Consider the following 16014-nt stretch of genomic DNA (forward strand, 5'->3'; position numbering starts at 1 on the left):
CAATTCTAAACTATTTTTTTCAATCAATTCCAACTTGTCCTCACTATAATGGACATAATTGTGCTATTAATGTACAAAAAAGTTTACGATTCCATAATTTGTATATTGGGTGCCAGCAGCGCACGGTAATATGCATGTAACACCATATTTGTGAAGAAGAATAATGTCGTTGTGCCATGACTACAGGAAACTAAACGAGCACAATCTGGAGCAATCTCTGCTTCCCTTTATGGCCCATTTGCATTTAAAAGCACTGGTTGCATATTTCAGATTCTCACATTTCTCCTGTCTTCTTATCTATGGCCAGTAGGTAAAGAAGTCTGCGAGAGGCCTGGGGTCAGGATAAATTACGGTGTTTTTTATTTTACCATGAGAGTGTGGAGAAATTATTTTGCCATGGCCTGAAACAAAGGGTAATTGATGCTATTGCTTACCTTGTGTGTTGAAAAGGAGAAGGCAGAGCAACTCAGAGAGCATGCCATTGACGTCTGTCTAACATAGCGGTGTATTGATGTGACTCTTTGAGCTGCAAATTAGTTGAAGTGACAGTATAATGGACCCAAGTGAAAGGAAGGGGAGAATTCTAGGTGAAAACAAAGGGTCCTTTCATTCCTTTTATGCCCACCAGTGCTCTGTTCTCTAACGGTATCAATTATCGTTTCATATCAGGGAAATATAATCTATTTAGACTGGTTTGTTATGCAAATAACCTGAAGAGTTCGGATGGTGAAGTGTTTTATAATGTGCAAGCCTTCTGCATCTCTGCAGTTAAAATCAATTTATGCTTTTAAACATGTCAGCGATGGCAGCTGTGGAGGAGAAATAGTGATTGTAGTTAAATGTTTGTAATGAAGGTGGTTTAGACGCTGACTGACTGTTGTTGATATGAACAATATATTCACTTGGCAGGTTTTATGCAGCTGCGTTATTCACGGCTCTTCCTAGATGCCTGCATATTGTAAGCTTATAGTTCCCTCTCAGAAGCCAGCACAGATTTTCCATGTCAAGCTTAAGGCTGCTATAGTCAACAGAGAATTATCACAAGCTCTGCAGTTCCCCTCAGCTCTGCTGAGAATTTTAATGTCTTTTAGCTCATTATTTTGGTTTTGTTTTGGTTCAGTCTCAAAGCTCTCCAACACATTTGCAGCAGACAGCTGTTTTCAGCATAAAGGCCCCGATAAACCAACTCTAAACTACCTGCTAAGCACCAAATGCCAGACAAAGTTAGCAACTTTCTGGTGGACACAGTGGAGCATTTAGCAAAAGAAGAGTGAGATCCATCATATGCGTGCGTGTGTGTGTGTGTGTGTGTGTGTGTGTGTGTGTGTGTGTGTGTGTGTGTGTGTGTGTGTGTGTGTGTGTGTGTGTGTGTTTGTGTGTGTGTTTGTGTGATTTTGCTACAAATATAGAGACATGAGACTTGATTTAGGCTTGAGTTGGGTAAAGGGACGGAAATGAGGACTTGCCAAAAGATGTTTAATTTTCAGCTCTCACACTTTGAGCAGTAAAATTCTGGAACAATAAAAAATAAATAAGGCCGTGTCAGGCAGGTCCCACATAGCATGAATATTCAATTATTTGGCCTATGCATTGAAGGGGGTCTAACTCGTATTAATACAGCTTTGAATGGATAATGTTGAAATGTTGTATAATTCAATTTGACAGTATTCAGAGACTTGGGACTACTTGGGACTTAAAAACTGCTGGCTATAACTGCAGATATAAAATGCTGAATTTTAGAACATGTTCAGATCTAATCCACAAAAATCAGAAGTGCACTGGGTTGACCAGCAACAGTTGGTAAAGAAATGCTGCCAAAGGTATGCATTAAAAATCCTACTTTTCCCAACAGACGTGACTCATCACAGACCTCGTGGACAAACAAGTTCTTCCTTGAATATAAGAAAGGGGTTGTTGAATTGTGTGAAAAATCACAGCCAATGTGTGAAGATTCATGATTAGGGATATATTTTCACACTAGCAGAACTTATTCATCGCATCTCAGTAAACACTGAGCATGTTTTGCTAGAAATGACTTCCTGAACCACTGAAGCTGTGATGCTGAAGTCTGATAACTTGTGGGTATAGAAACGCATAGTGTCTAATCTAAGACTGACTGATATGAAATTGCCTCTTGATGCCCAGTTCTCTGTGGGAAATACCACACCAAAAACCCGGGACTCTGAGGGTAAATATTCCCACAAGTTCCAACCAAATGTATTCTGAAACAATTTGAATGCTATGTCGAAATAAATATTTAATGCTGGAGGGAGGCCCTAAGGAAAAATAGAGTGGGGGAAAAATGGAGTAAAAGCCTCTGGACTGGTTTGAAGGATCTTCTCCCAAGCTCCTACTTTTCCCCAGTTCAACTATCTGTCTGTCACATTGATAACCTGTCACCAGATGAATATAGAAACCACATCTTTAAAACATGAGCTGGCAGAGCATGGCGCAGGGTACAGTGTGTGTGTGTGTGTGTGTGTGTGTGTGTGTGTGTGTGTGTGTGTGTGTGTGTGTGTGTGTGTGTGTGTGTGTGTGTGTGTGTGTGTGGCAGCAGCGCAGTGTGTCATCTGCATATCTCTTCGCAATAAGTGTGTGATGGGTTTCCCTGAGTAGATCATTTGTTCGTCATTTGTAGCACACACACGCACAAACACACCCGTACTGAATAAAGTTACAAATTACAGCTTGTCATGTTAATACCAGCGTCTAAAGCAGGATCTACGATGTTTAACCTTTAGCATTCCCACAAGATGACAGATGGGACACGGCATGTATGTGTTCGGGCTCCAGGGAAAAGGACAGGAATAGTTTATGTGCGGGAGCAGAAATATGCGCAGTGTAATCATATATACGGCACACAATTTCCATGCAGCCGAGCTTCTGTAGAGGGGCAAAATCAGCGGCACACAAATTCAGGATTCCTAAATTAGGCTCGAACTACAGCAGCAGCTCCTGCATGAGAAAGTCGAAAGAAATTAACTCCTCGACCCCTCGACACTCAACACTGACACAAATCAGCAATTTCGGTGGCAGAGCCTGCTGCTGACTGGACATTTGGGTCAGACACAGATGACTTTGCCACCCCTCCCAAGGCCTGTTTGCGGGATATGTAGCACTTATATCCACCGATATCCGCTGGGTCAGGGTTTGCATTGACTTTCAAAATTACAGGGTCAAATGCTGGGTTACTGTGCTACACTTTGGGCTCTCTGAAAAGGCGTGAATCCTGAGGGGGTGTGCAGGTCATTGTGTTAGTGCAGCAATTTCAGGCTACATACAGTAGATGACAACAAATAGCTTTAGCCAGAATGATGTATTCCTCATATTTTTTTCATGATAGCAAACTTTTCCAGTATTTTTGGCCCACATTTCTGCATCCTCACTCTTTCCCAAATCTGAAACGACTGCATGACTTCACACTTTCAAAAAGCTGCTGGTACTTTAGTAAATAACAGACATGATGGAGACGAAATTTAAAATCTGGCAAAGCTCTTACTTCATACAAAGCAATCAGCGGGGCTGGGGGGAAAAGACATTTCAAGAGAAACAGAACAACATCGCAGCAGGCAGAGGAAACACCTGACTGAGAACAGATTTTTGAATCAGATGCCGTTATCAATAGTTGAGATTAATACATTAATATAAACTGAACTTCACTGGGAATTAACTTATGTATAATAAAGGCAGATGTAACACGTGGGAGAGATTTGTTGTATATTTCAGTCTCATCAAACCTAAATAACTAATAATAAACTACACTGTAGTAGAGCTGGGGCGATTCATTGATTCACAGTTTTTCACATTTTCTTTTAATTAATTTTAATTAATTTATTAACAATTGATTAATCATTTCAATCATTTTTCAATGCTAAATATTCTGTGAGCACAGCTTTTCAAATATGAGGATTTGTTGCTTCACTGACTTCACTGACACATGTCAGTAAACTGAAAAATCCTTAATCACTTAAAAAAAAATCCAATGAATTGACAATGAAAATATATGTTCGTTGAAGCCCAACACATTCAAAACAATAATTAACATTAAATGAAGTTGTGTGTTTTGGTTAAGCTATTTTATCAACATATAATGATTTCCTCATTAGAATTTAAACAGCCTGTCATGACTCGTCATTATCCATTAATTTATACTTGATTTAAGTGTGTTTTGTTTCTTTCCATGCAATCAAAGCTACAGGGAACCCTTTTCCAACCATTATACACTGTGTATCAACAGATTAGTGCTGAAACAATTAGCTGATTAATTGATTAATGGGTGGAAAGGAAATTAATCAGGAACAATATTTATCATCTTCCAAGCAAAACCAAGACAACTCTAGTGGTTGCAGCTTCTCAAATCCAAATTAGTCTGAGAAAAAAGCTATCTGACTATGTCAGCTTGCACTGTGGGAAACTGTAATAAGCCTTTTTCACAGTCTGTTATTGTCCTGATTGATCAATTAATGGATTAATCGTTTGGTCTAAGCTAAGCTGAGATGAACCTATAACATCAGTCCAGTGCATGTTATCGTCGAACTCTAGAATAAAAAGTCTGGAAGTTTGGGAGAAGTAATAAAGTGTAAACAGAGCAGAGGTAACATCAGTGACTGTGTCAGCAGTGGGTCTATTTTACACCAACAGACTCAGATCAGCTTATACACCAGTTCATTAGGCAGCTACTTACCATGAAAAGGCCACCGTGACCACAAAACAACCCACCACCCACACAGTACCTATTTGTCTCTCCTCTCTATCTTAACCTCCTACCTCTCTCTCCCACACACACACACACACACACACACACACACACACACACACACACACACACACACACACAAACTCAGCTTTCTGTTTAATCAAAATAGACCTGCCCTTCAACACATTTACATGTCTCATAATGGGGGAGACTCACTATGGAGCCCATCATTACGCGCACCATTAAAACACAGCAGTAGACTAATCTAGCACTTCCATAAGGGACAGCAGCAGGAGGAGGAGCAGGAGGAGAAGTGGTAGAGGACATGGGAGGGGAGACTGATAGGGGATGCGGCAGGAGGAGCAGGAAAGGGAGCAAAAGGGAGGTGAAGTGGAACAAATCTGGGAGGGAACTTGTCTAAAGACTGGTAAAGAAGATGTAGGAAAAGAAGATGAGGAAGAGGAGGAGAATGGGGTATTGAGAAGGTGGCAAGGGGAGGAGTAGAAAGAAGAACAGAAAGGAGGTAGCACTGGTACCTTTTAGAGATGGAGCAATGAGCAAAGGACGCAGCAGGAGCAGCGGGTGGAGCAAGAAGTGATGCTTCAGGAGGAGCAAAGGGACAGACAGTAGGTGATGCTTGGGGAGGAGAAGAAAATGGAGCAGGTCATGCCTGGGGAGGAAGAGGATTAAGTGGTGCTTGAGGAGGAGCAGCAAGAGTGGCATCTGATTCTGCAGCTGGAGACGAAGCTCTGAAAGATGCATTACGTGCAGAGGGAGCAGGAGCAACAACAAGTGATGCTTTAGAAGAACAGAGGGATCAATAGGTAATGCACACGGAGGAGCATCAACATGAAGAGATGCTCAAAGAGGAGCAGCAGGAGGTCATACATGTGGATGAACAAGGGGAGGTAATGCTTGGGAAGGAGTAGAAGAAGGAGCAGGGAGGAGTCGGAGGCGATGCTTAGAAAGAAGAAGCAGCAGCAGAAACAAGTCAGTGATGCCTGGGGAGAAATGTCAGACGGAGCCAAAACGATCAAGGAGGAGCAGAAGCTACTACAGCCATCCAAAAAGGAGCAGCAGGAGGTGATGTTTGTGGAGGAGCAGGGGCTGAATCAGCAGGAGCATCAGTTGGTAATGGGAGAAGTAGAAGGAAGTCATACTTGGTGGGGTGCAGCAAGAGAAGCAGGAGGTGATGTGTAAAGAGAAGCAAAGGGAGATGAGGCAGGAGATGCTTGGGGAAGAGTAGGAGAAGGAGCAGGGAGCAGCAGGAATCAAATCTGATGCTCTGAGAGGAGGAGCAGCAGGCACGCTGTGGGAGAAGTAGCAGGAGGGATGGGACAAAAGAAGCAGAAGGTGATGTCCAGGAAGGAGGAAACAGCAGGAGGAGGAGCAAGAGGTGATGTTGAATGGGAGGAGAAGTTGGGGAGGTGGCAGCAGCGACATGGAGTAACTGAGCACCTGTGAGCTACAAATGTGCTTCACTTGGGCGCTCCAGGTGAGCAGCAGCATGTTAATAGAGCCACAACAGTGCGCTCAGGAGGGAGCAGTGATGTTTTTCCATGCTTCAGTATTCATGTCATAGAACATTACAGGTTACCTGAGCCTTTAATGTCACACCAGTCCAACGCTCTCATTAAAACCTGTGCTTGGAGGAAACATTATGATGTTATTTCATGCTCGGGAGTATTTTGCATGTATTTTATGTGCCTTAAGAAGGATTATAGATTGTATAAATGTGGAATAACGCACGTTTTTACAAGCTGGAGGAGTGGCACACAAAGCCTTCGGGTTACTTTTCCATACACATATACACACATACATAGACAGTGACACACGGGCAGCGTCAGTGTCTTTAACCTCCGATGGGACATGGTTGCATTCCAGCACTGTCCAAAATCCCAGTGCTGACAGGCAGTTCATCCATATTAAAGCCCAAACACACCCAGATCACCCTGCCGAACAGGAAAACTTCCTGCGATAGATCTGAGAGCAATGCCACTTAATTATCGCAATAAGAGACAGACGACGCGAAGTTAACCTGAATGTGTATTTACATGGATTATGATTGTAAAACATGTGAGTTGACAGGGCAGCCTTGCTCAATCACAGTGAGTGCATAAATTAATTCAAGCCTACACCCTGCATCATCTGAACACTGTCAAATGTCCCCTCTTTGCACACCTACCTTCCACTGCGCATACCCAAGTCACCACACAGAGAAGAACCGCAACCCAAGTGACCGGCATGGCCAGAATGAGTCCCCGCCTGTCCTCTCCCATTATCCGAATGACAGAAAAAAAATCCCACAGAAACACGTTGTATTCCTCCGGTTACAGTCACATCCCAGCCTCCTGTGTGAGTGCGTGTGTGTGAGTGTGTGCGTGCGTGCGTGCTGCACCGGCAGACTGCGCGAGGACTGAAGCGGACAGACTGCTGCTGGATCTCCGCTCTCTCTACTCTCAACCTCTTCTCTCTCACACCTTTTCTGTCCAATCAGGAGAGAGTACGGCGGATCGCAAACCAATCACCCGTTCTTTCCCACCTGACCCGAAGCTGAATGCCCAATGGTCAGGGCTCCCCCGCCCCGGCATGAGGCTGTGTGACGTGACAGCGACCCCCAGCGGTCAATCTGCTGCACGGCAGTTAAACTTCTGTTAAAATAGAGGCTGATCCCCTCAGGGACATGCACAGGTGTGGAGGCTCGTGCCTCGTTGAGATAGGATGGGATGGATGCTCTGGTCTGTTTTTTTTTGTTTTTTTTTAATACCGTATGCTGCAATAAAAGAATTCTATCAGGTGAAATAGGTAAGCCAATAATGTCTCCTGATGTCCAGCCCAGTCCTAAACACAAACAGCAAACTAACAAATTAGAGATTGATTCAGGACTTTGATCACATTTCAACAGTTCTTTTATTTTGATCAAAATAAAAGCAAAGAGCACCACTCGTCCGCTTTCAGCTGTCTTGCTTTCATCATGGTTGCTTCCAGTTTCCTTATATAAAGGTCATGGCAATTAATCTGTCATCTGATTTATTGATCACCACTAAAAACAACATTACGAGCTAATGTATTTCGTCAGCCTTTTGGTAATTTTGTGATCTGTGATACGAGCCATAAATAAAAACTGACTTGACTTTGTGTATTTATAAGCTGACCTATAAGTCACATCATTAATCAATCAGGACACCATCAGGAATCCAGCAACACAATCACAAACACAATCCAACAAGCGATCACTCTCAAAGACAAACACTGTAACACTGAGCATGTCAGGATTACATTCTCTGCATTATTAAGATTCATCCTCTACATTCTGACTTTTAGCTGTAAAAGTTCAACACTTAAGATTCAAGCTCTAAGTTATTGTTCATGTTCACCATGAAATGTTTTGTTCAGATGGTATCAGTTAAACCTGTGTTTGTTTTGCTGTGACAGACTCTGTTCGAAGTTGCATACTGATATACAGCCAACTACATACTCAATCAGTATGTGCTGCTTGCTGCCTACTAAACGAACAATTACACATGCCATTACCAGAAGACTGTTCACACTGAAGTATGCTCAAGCAATACATCTTCCCTGCATCACACTGCTGCATCGATCACAGCACTACTGTCTGAGCTACCACTGAATGGAAAATATTCAGCACAAATGTAAATCAATATGACCTATTTTCCAAGCAATTAAAAAAAAGACCTGCCAAGGTTGTTTGTGAGTCATGTTTGATTTAAAGAAGAATAAAGAATTCATGTAAAATAACTATTAAGATCAAATATGGGTCTTCATGTTATCTTAATGTCTCTGTCTATGTATGTTATAGCCAAATCATCTGTTTCAGCCCCTGGCTGCATGTTATCCTACAGAGAAAACAGTGGGTTCCCAGGGGGCGATGGAGAACCAGTAATGGACCAATAGTTGGTATGTGCAGATAGTCTGAGTTGAGGTACTGCAATTGTTACAAGGGAGAAAAATTTGGATTGGTGCACCCCTAGTGGCAATACGATGGAGCAAGGACTGGATAGCAACTACTTAAAAGTTTGTTGGCCCTTGGCAACAGCTGTAACAACAATCTAAAAGTTTTAATGACAACTGCAGGATGAAATCTGAAGACTTCACTCAGATACATTTCAGCCCCTGATGGCTTTGGATCAATTCACTCTTGATGTTTCTGTCCTGTCTCTCGTCTCCTTCATCTCCTGCAGCTTCCTGTCTCTTACACTGTCTATACGAAGGGAAAAAGCTGCTAAACAACACAGCAGGGCTGATCATTGCTGTGACAGTCCATTTACAGTCTCTCAATATGACTTTTCAGTTGTCCACAGCTTTTATGACAATGCACCATGTAGTACACCAACAATCGCCTTTATTCAGTGGCTATCGCATCCTGTACACATCGACCTGTATCTCAAAGAGTCGTGTACATGTCTGTGTGGAGGTGAGAGGCAGACAAAGAGAGGGAGATTCATCTTATCTTAAAGCCAGCAGTCGGAAGCATTTCAAATCGTTTAGAAAACACATCAACACTGATCCTGTTTCATTTCAAACCACAGGTGGAGACCCAAAAATCGATTATACACCCGCCGGCTGCCACACGAGCAGACCAATTACGTTTTAACTGTATCTCGAGTTAAGTTGCATCACTTAAATTTGTGCGGCAAGAGCTGTGGAGCCGTTTGTTTTGAAGTAACTCTCACCTGGGGGAGTTAAAACGGTGAGTAAACTTTGATCACGGACAGACAGGGAGGGTGCTGAGCGTCGATAAATCATGTCTAGACACAGTCAAGTAGAGTCAACAGTGTGGTAGACTGCGAATACACGTGTCCTCCCACATCTCAGTGAAATTCAGATTCTTCCTTTACTTCTATTGTTCACAAGTACAGGACAAGACACATTTCAGGAGAGACACGTGATACAGAAAAAGGGTAAATGTTCAAATGGGGTTTGCTCTGTCAGTCACAGATAAGGTACTGATGTTGAGAAATGAAATATGAGCCATGCACATTTAATACTTTTCCACCATTTAAAAATAGAATCTTTGTGCCTGTGCATGTGCCTGCTGCTCTGTTTCTTTCTATTGTACTATATGCATCAGGAAAATAAATCATTTATGAACCCCAAACCCCTGACTGGTGCCGGATTGTCATCCCCACAGACAGCATGTGGTCCTGTTCTTCTCCTGCAGGGCCACATGAGGCTTGTCAGTGCCTGCTACAAAGAGCTATGTGTTTATAGCTGCAGTGCAGCTGGTACGTTGATCATCAAGTGACTAAATGTGGTGGCCGCAGAGCATCAAGTACAGGAAGTTTGATGACCAAAGTAACTTGTGTCTGGTCATATCTCTGCACCTAATGGGTGGATTCCTGAATACTTGTATGAAAAGCTGTATCAGATGACTCCAAAAATGAAGCTCGGGGACTCACAAGAGGTTGAACACAGCTGTGCTTTGACCTAAATATTAACGTCAGTATTTAACATGCTTGCAGTCACAAGGCTAACATACTGAATGATGCAAGGTGATGAAGCATTACACCTGCTATAATGCTTACCATGATCACTATTTTAATAGCATATGTCAACATGCTAGGTAGCAAATGTGCTAAGTAGCACAAAACATAGAGTACAGCTGTGGCTGAATGATTTTATAAAGTATTGAAGGAATTTAAATTTTAGCCTGATGACCATCAAAACGATTAGAATATCATGTCAATCCATCTTGTAATTGTTGAGACATCTCATTTAAAACCACGTACCAAACTCATTGAGGTGCTAAAGGAAAACCAGAGGATCACCAAAGTCATCGGGATCCCTCCTCTGGGGAACTTGAACATCTGTAAAAAGTTTCCTGGACATCCTGCAGCTGCTGAGACATTTCAATATTTCTAATGTCAGTGGAGTGCTCCTTTAAATAAAGACGTAGCTCAGCAATAATAATCCAATCAAAATGTACATGGTAAAATCCACTGCCACAATCAAACAGTTTAATGAATGAAAGGTGTGATTAAATACACGGATGAATAAAAAAATCAGCTCAATACACAACCCCAGTGTGTGTCAATGTGTGTGTGCAAGACTTGCGTGAATCAGGAGTCCCACATGTACCAGTATAGTTGAGACTGAAAGAAAGGCATGCCGAGTAAATGACACATCACCAGGCACATGTATACATGTTGTCAATACTGTACTGTATGTACAAAAACTGAACTGCAAACCTCTGTTTTCTTTTAACACTGTGCAGTTACAAACCTGGTGAAAATGTTGCCGCCAATGCTCAACGTACTTGGGGCAATGTCTGCTGTCAAAAAATGTAAAAAAAAGTGTACAGTGTCACAAGTGCTTTGGTTTGACGTACTGTATGTCAGCCACTGTGTTGCCTCTAAGACTTCATTTCAGTCAGTTACTTAACGCAGGTGTGCGTTCAACAAGGAGTCATCTCTGGCACCGCTGCGTCATGAAATGTTCTCTGGGGAGATTTTTGTGGTTATTGCAACCACAAGCGTCAGAATAACGTGCAGTTTTCTGTCTTCGTTGCAGCAGAAGTGACAGAACTTAAGGGAACTGCTTGTCTGTGCTTTGATGAGACTGCTTATTTCTTCACAAAGGTGATGAGTTCTTAAAAAAGTGATCATTTCCCTTTCTTTTGAAATGTTTGGGTATACAGTAAAAGTGAGGTAAAATCTTGCAATCACGACATCTCTTACACTTCAGGAGTGTGATAATTTATCTGCAATATTCCAAAGAAATCCTATTGAGTGTATCTGTTTATGCCAACACACACCAAAACATCTGGACGACCACATCACAGATTATGGGGGATTCATTGCCAATATAGTATTATACTGTACATTCATGGCTCAATATGGTGCCAGTCTTTTAGCTAATGTACACAAACATTTACAACTTACACAATGTTTGTTAAGGTGGACAACCTCGACTCTAGTTAGAAAATGAAATGAAACAAAAAAGCCTTGTTGAACGCACCACATATCAGAGCGCTACCCCTTTTTTCACTGAGCTCTGCCCCCTGCTGACTGGAGACTGGACCTAAATGGACCTGATAGTAAATATGATCAATAACCCCATCATTATCTTCATCATTCTCTTCTTTGTCTTCATCGACTTCCTCGTCTCCATCTTCTTCCAACCATCCTCACCACAAGAATCCATTGAAACCAGCTCAACAAATCACCACATCAACGAATCACATCCAAACTACGACAAACTGGAACCGAGCAAAACAAAATAAAGAATATTGTCACTGTCAATTTTTGCTCATCTTGGTCAAAGAAAATGTTCATTCATTCCCCAAGATGTCTTTTTCATTTTTTTGGCAAAGTTAAGTTCCAATCTTTTCCCCCACCAAACCCCTTTTTGTCCATCCTATGGTCCCGCCCTACCCTCGACTTCAGAGTCTGATTGGAGGCAGTGGCGGTCCATCATCGCTGAAGCAGCAGGACAGCCAGTGGGAGCAGGAGTAGGAGGCTACAGAGGCGGCTCTGAGACATGGCGGCGCCTCTGACTCGGTTGTTGTCTGGCGGGTAGGCGTATAATCCTGGTCTGCTCCGAGAACACTGACCACCTACGCACGTGCCGCTTCCTGAGCCACTGATGTCATCACCTGAAGGTCGTGAGAGAGACAGAAAACGTGTTTCTAATGGGAAATGATTTATTGTGGCATAAAAAGAGGGAGATGAGTTTTCTCTTTCTTTTCTTGGCATGAAAGGTATCATCTTCAGTCGCGCCAGATAAGCTCCCACATTTCAGTTTTGAAGTGTTAATTGCTGAGTGGGGACCATTTGACCTTCGTGAATGGAATCAATGTTTTAATTAAGTTCATTCATCATTAGCTGGGGGTATTTACTCCTCAGGCCCCAGATGTCATCAACAAGGGAACCAAACCTTTAAATGCTTCATGCAGTGGGACATGTGTATGTATGTATGTATGTATGTATGTATGTATGTATGTATGTATAATTATTATTAGTAGTAGTAGTAGTAGTATTATCATTGTATGTTTATACTGTATGTATAAAATATCAACAGTGGAAACTACTTTTTAGAGCACAAACATCAGAAAGGGACCCACTTGCGTCCTGGAAGTCCACGTCATTGCCATCCAGTGCATTTTTCAGTCTGTTGCTCATGATTTTGAGTTGCATGATCTGCTGCCGGATGGTCATGTCTGGCTTTGTGATGTCAAGCTCCACTTCTGGGTTGTTGATCTGATTGGCCAAGCCGTCACCCATCATCTCTGGAAGATACCTGAAACATGTGGCGACATCGTTAGGGAAGTTCAGCTTAAAACAAACGTACAAACATCCGGTTGGTGAAATGTTAGCTTAAAGCACGGCTTTATTGGAATATCTTGTTTGCTTGTAAACACATGCAGTCAGTCAGTCAGTAAATGTGCACAGCTGTGCTCAATCTTGTAAATTAGATGTGGCACTTTGTGCTGACAGCGCCTGGTCAGCAGATAGACTGAAGTGCAGGAATGCAACTCACACAAGCAAACACACACACAGACACAGACACACACATACACACACACACACACACACACACACACACACACACACACACACACACACACACACACACACACACACACACACACTTGTACTTCTGTACTTATGGGGACCATCAATGACAAGAGAACTCCACCAATTCAGCATTGTACTCCTTTAACATTGGTGGCAATGTACACTGATGCATTAGAACTGGGGATTTGTTTTTCATTCCATCTATTCGTCTTTCTTGTCAAAACCTTACCCACAATTCAACTCGACCGTTTACAGTTTGATTGTATATTCAGGTGTGTTATGCCAATGAAATATATTGGCTGCTACTAGCAACTAATATATTACATAAAATATTATTACAATGGAAATGGAAATGTATTCGGAGATGTCTTCACGGTCAGTATGAACAGGAATGATTACATCCAGAATGACCTGTTTCAGTGTTTATATGAGTGCTAGCCTCAGTCAGACAGGAGGTGCAGGCTAACAGAGGTCTGGTAAGCTCACTTCCACACACCAATTTTTTTCTTGTGGTCTTTGATTCTCTAATTTAAGCAAAACAATAATTCACAATTACATTTAATACAACAGAACTTTGTAAAACAATACTATGCCGTCACATTGTCAAGATACAAGTACAGTCATTTTGAATTATTGCCAGGTATATACTGTAACCTCAGTCTAACTAAACTTCAACCTAAAACCAAGTCTTAAAGATGAATTCACTTCTTTTCAAATCGAGTCAGTGGACCACATGAACTTTGAAACCCTTCCCGAAGTGCTTTCAATGGAGAAGATGGGCAATGAAACCCACAATCCTTTCCTTTCCTTGAGTTAAATCACAAGGGTCTATTCCAAAGTTAATGTTACTTTAGTGCGAAATTCCCCTTTAGCAAGACTGGGGACTTTGTCACTCATGTCCTCCAATGGAAATGTATTAGGAGATGTCTTCACGGTCAGTATGAACAGGACCTGTTTCAGTGTTTATATGAGTGTAAGAGAGAGCTGAACCTTTCCTTTAACTCCCAAATGTCCCTTTAAAGAAGTGTCCTCAGCTCCTCAACTTCAAGTTTAAAACTCTTTGTCCTCATAAAGATAGAGGTACAAAAACACACACACACACACACACACACACACACACGCACACACACACACACACACACACACACACACACACACACACACACACACACACACACACACACACACCATGTGCCTAGTGGTGGGATTTAATTTATGTTCTTGAAGCAGCTTACAATTTTAAATAACCCTATTTAAAGTCCATACTCCAAACCCATATTCCATCTTCCACTCAGAGGATTTATTAGAGTTGTAATTTTTGTGTGACATTTATTGAGCTCTCAAGAAAACCACAAGATGTCGCTGTAGAGTTTCAAACGGTTCCATCATATCTCTACTTGACTCTCTGCCACACTGACACACACACAAATTCCACATTTCCTTAATCTGTCACACACAGTCAGCGATTCATCTATATTTCATGGCCTTTCTCACCTTTTTATCTCTCTCTCACACACATCTTCACACATCTGCACGTTCTGCTTGGCGTGGTGAGTGCATGTAGACATGGATTAAAGGGGGCTGAACATCATGTAGGGTTGTGTCAGTGTGTGGCCATGAATACTAGTGCTGCAGGGCGTGAATCCCCAGAGGCTTTTGAATCGAAGAAATGTCAGTTCAGAAACACCTTAGAATAAATTTCCATATGCTGCTGTTTTCAGTTTGTCTGCGAAGAAATAGCTTGTTGCCTCTTTTGTTGACACAAAGGATGCAAATGGCTTCAGCGGGGAGAGAACTGGCCTGTTTCATAGCAACTTTATGGAAAGCTAGCTGTCTCCTCTCTGTGCTCTATTCTCCTCTCTTTCAGCTTCTAAGTGCTGAAGAACATGTGTTTCCTTTACATGATGCATCTTCTTTCCATGCTATATGGTTAACATTTGTGTGGATTTTTCAGACCGTGAAAGTGTTTTATTCAGTGCTCTATAATCCAGTTTTCTGTTGGGGGATGGAGGAGTGGTTGGTTTGAAAGCTTGGCTGCAGGAGCATCAACAACATCAACATGGGGTCAATGACTGAGATCAGAAATGCATCAAACCCAGGAATGAATGCATGATGTATGATGCATTAAGGATCCAGGCTCACAAAGCTCTTTTGAAGAGGTCAGAAATGGAACAAGTAAATAAACACGTGTACTAAATAGGAATAAACTTGAGTGAGAGCAAATGTTTTTTGATGTAAACCAAAGAAATATTTTAAAGTTGAGGTTAAATGATATCTTGTCAGACAGGCAGGGGGGATTTAGTTTAATTTAAACCTTAAACAAGCTTGGGACGGTCAGTGACAGGCAGCGTTTTACTGCTTTCTTCCTCACCTGGCTTTGGTAATTCCATTCCAGCATTTATCCTGACTGGCGCCCCCAGGTGCCAGTTTGCTGCAAAGTGCCAAGGGAAGCTGGACCCAGTACTGCCGCATCTCCCTCAGCTTACTGGACAGATCTGACACCTGAGGACAGAGACACTGGTGAGTCACATTCTGAAGTCAGGAATGGACTTTTTTTACTCACATTCAGCTGCAACAGAATATCTGTCGTACCTTCAATGGATGTAACTCACGACTTTTTTAAACATATCTGTTGTAAGTTGACAAAAGGCACCAAAAATACAACATATGCAATAACAACCAGGGATGTAGTTCTCACATATAGAAAGAGTGGCGCAAAGATGGCCAGAAATTCATCCATGAAATAACATATCTGTTCAAGCACAAACAATCCACTCTGCA

General features: G+C 42.1%; 2 protein-coding genes across 2 annotated transcripts in view; both read right to left on the reverse strand.

The window, feature by feature from the left end:
- Positions 1-7114, reverse strand: part of LOC139329849 (ephrin type-B receptor 1-like) — a 79309-nt gene extending 72195 nt beyond the window's left edge. Inside the window, exon 1 of the mRNA XM_070960426.1 lies at positions 6882-7114. Coding sequence (XP_070816527.1) covers positions 6882-6975 — 94 coding nt within the window. The 5' untranslated portion in view covers positions 6976-7114. The remainder of the gene's footprint in view (positions 1-6881) is intronic.
- Positions 7115-9539: 2425 nt separating this feature from the next.
- gpc1a (glypican 1a) overlaps positions 9540-16014 on the reverse strand; it is a 44692-nt gene continuing 38217 nt past the window's right edge. Inside the window, exons 8-10 of the mRNA XM_070961404.1 lie at positions 15605-15735; positions 12780-12955; positions 9540-12311 (exon numbers count right to left, since the gene is read on the reverse strand). Coding sequence (XP_070817505.1) covers positions 12130-12311; positions 12780-12955; positions 15605-15735 — 489 coding nt within the window. The 3' untranslated portion in view covers positions 9540-12129. The remainder of the gene's footprint in view (positions 12312-12779; positions 12956-15604; positions 15736-16014) is intronic.

Source organism: Chaetodon trifascialis, chromosome 4 (genome assembly GCF_039877785.1).
Source record: "Chaetodon trifascialis isolate fChaTrf1 chromosome 4, fChaTrf1.hap1, whole genome shotgun sequence".
NCBI classification, from domain to species: domain Eukaryota; kingdom Metazoa; phylum Chordata; class Actinopteri; order Chaetodontiformes; family Chaetodontidae; genus Chaetodon; species Chaetodon trifascialis.